Source organism: Penicillium crustosum (assembly GCF_028827405.1).
Source record: "Penicillium crustosum strain IBT 35664 chromosome Unknown utg000006c_segment0_segment0, whole genome shotgun sequence".
NCBI lineage: Eukaryota > Fungi > Ascomycota > Eurotiomycetes > Eurotiales > Aspergillaceae > Penicillium > Penicillium crustosum.
Genome location: NW_026623127.1, coordinates 12,501 through 15,000, shown reverse-complemented (window position 1 = coordinate 15,000; position 2,500 = coordinate 12,501). Strand labels below are relative to the sequence as shown.

At 53.1% G+C, this 2,500-nt stretch overlaps 1 pseudogene across 1 annotated transcript, besides 3 other annotated features; it reads right to left on the bottom strand.

Annotated features, from left to right (window-relative positions):
- Positions 1 to 378: 378 nt before the first annotated feature.
- Positions 379 to 620: a sequence feature (Protein overlapping with rRNA (N7487_012327) was converted to a misc_feature.).
- Positions 621 to 682: 62 nt separating this feature from the next.
- Positions 683 to 747: a sequence feature (Protein overlapping with rRNA (N7487_012327) was converted to a misc_feature.).
- Positions 748 to 797: 50 nt separating this feature from the next.
- Positions 798 to 931: a sequence feature (Protein overlapping with rRNA (N7487_012327) was converted to a misc_feature.).
- A 718-nt stretch (positions 932 to 1,649) lies between these two features.
- On the bottom strand, positions 1,650 to 2,161 carry N7487_012326 (annotated as a pseudogene). The gene is made up of 2 exons: positions 2,153 to 2,161; positions 1,650 to 2,027 (listed from the first exon to the last, which is right to left on the bottom strand). Coding segments are annotated over exons 1-2 (387 nt in total).
- Between the last annotated feature and the right edge of the window lie 339 nt (positions 2,162 to 2,500).

The window sequence follows — 2,500 nt, the reverse complement described above, 5'->3', positions numbered from 1 at the left end:
CAATAATTGCAATGCTCTATCCCCAGCACGACAGGGTTTAACAAGATTACCCAAACCTCTCGGTTAAGGTGATGTACTCGCTGGCCCTGTCAGTGTAGCGCGCGTGCGGCCCAGAACATCTAAGGGCATCACAGACCTGTTATTGCCGCGCACTTCCATCGGCTTGAGCCGATAGTCCCCTTAAGAAGCCAGCGGCCCGCAAATGCGGACCGGGCTATTTAAGGGCCGAGGTCTCGTTCGTTATCGCAATTAAGCAGACAAATCACTCCACCAACTAAGAACGGCCATGCACCACCATCCAAAAGATCAAGAAAGAGCTCTCAATCTGTCAATCCTTATTTTGTCTGGACCTGGTGAGTTTCCCCGTGTTGAGTCAAATTAAGCCGCAGGCTCCACGCCTTGTGGTGCCCTTCCGTCAATTTCTTTAAGTTTCAGCCTTGCGACCATACTCCCCCCAGAACCCAAAAACTTTGATTTCTCGTAAGGTGCCGAACGGGTCATTATAGAATCCCGTCCGATCCCTAGTCGGCATAGTTTATGGTTAAGACTACGACGGTATCTGATCGTCTTCGATCCCCTAACTTTCGTTCCCTGATTAATGAAAACATCCTTGGCGAATGCTTTCGCAGTAGTTAGTCTTCAGCAAATCCAAGAATTTCACCTCTGACAGCTGAATACTGACGCCCCCGACTATCCCTATTAATCATTACGGCGGTCCTAGAAACCAACAAAATAGAACCACACGTCCTATTCTATTATTCCATGCTAATGTATTCGAGCAAAGGCCTGCTTTGAACACTCTAATTTTTTCACAGTAAAAGTCCTGGTTCCCCCCACAGCCAGTGAAGGCCATGAGGTTCCCCAGAAGGAAAGGTCCAGCCGGACCAGTACTCGCGGTGAGGCGGACCGGCCAGCCAGACCCAAGGTTCAACTACGAGCTTTTTAACTGCAACAACTTTAATATACGCTATTGGAGCTGGAATTACCGCGGCTGCTGGCACCAGACTTGCCCTCCAATTGTTCCTCGTTAAGGGATTTAAATTGTTCTCATTCCAATTACGAGACCCAAAAGAGCCCCGTATCAGTATTTATTGTCACTACCTCCCCGTATCGGGATTGGGTAATTTGCGCGCCTGCTGCCTTCCTTGGATGTGGTAGCCGTTTCTCAGGCTCCCTCTCCGGAATCGAACCCTAATTCCCCGTTACCCGTTGCCACCATGGTAGGCCACTATCCTACCATCGAAAGTTGATAGGGCAGAAATTTGAATGAACCATCGCCGGCGCAAGGCCATGCGATTCGTTAAGTTATTATGATTCACCAAGGAGCCCCGAAGGGCGTTGGTTTTTTATCTAATAAATACACCCCTTCCTGAAGTCGGGGTTTTTAGCATGTATTAGCTCTAGAATTACCACAGGTATCCATGTAGTAAGGTACTATCAAATAAACGATAACTGATTTAATGAGCCATTCGCAGTTTCACAGTACAAGTTGCTTATACTTAGACATGCATGGCTTAATCTTTGAGACAAGCATATGACTACTGGCAGAATCAACCAGGTAACTTCATGGCAAGACGTCCCGGGGGCCCACCCCGCCTTGCGGCGGGGGGAGTCCCGGGAGCCCAGACCCCCGAGGGGGTAGAATGTAGTTAAATGGAAGGGGCGCACGAGGCGCCCGGTTGCGGCGGCACCCCCGGCGTACCGGGGGGGACGCTGAAACCATCCAATTGCCCCCCACTAAACTCCTCAGCACCAGTCCGCACGCAGTTGATCCGACCAGACGCCCGTGAAGGCGCTGGCAGGCTGCGGCATGTGGCCCTCGGATGAAGGGTCCAGACCCCGTGGACAACGCCGGCGAACGGCGGATCCCACGGGGCGGCTCCCTCCAGGAATCTGAGTTTCGGGTATGGCCAGCGGCCATCGATCCACAGACCCCAACGGTGCCGGGGGCCAAAAGGCCCCCGGGCTTCGGTCACCACAGCGGGGGCACCAGGGGATCCAGCGTGGCTGGGTCCCGGGTACCACCACTGCGGCGGGTGATCCCCCCAGCGTTGAGGTGCGGCGCAAGGCAGCAACCATCAGAACCGGAGAGGGGATCAGCCTGGCAGGGAAGATGCAAAGACGAGTTGACCTCATCTCTACACAGACTCACCGACCCCATTTGGGATGTAAAAATCCAAAATGCAGTTAAAGTGGCTAGAAATTGCTGCGGGGGACAATTTTTGTATGGGGGTGGTCCGTGCACGACAAAAACACCATACAAAGTGGGCCACCTTTTCGAAAAGCTGAGTGACATTTCGGATTTTTGGGGGACTTAGCCGTTTGAAAATTCGTAAAGTCACGTGATGGGTCCTTCGGGCGTGCCTCCGGGGGGCGGGCCCCCCAAGGTGCCCCCTGGGGGCCCTCCACCCCGGGGTATCCCAGCCCTCGACCTTCGGGGGGGCATAAGGATTGATATATATATATATCTCTCTCGATGGTCCATGTTGCCAGTGGTGTT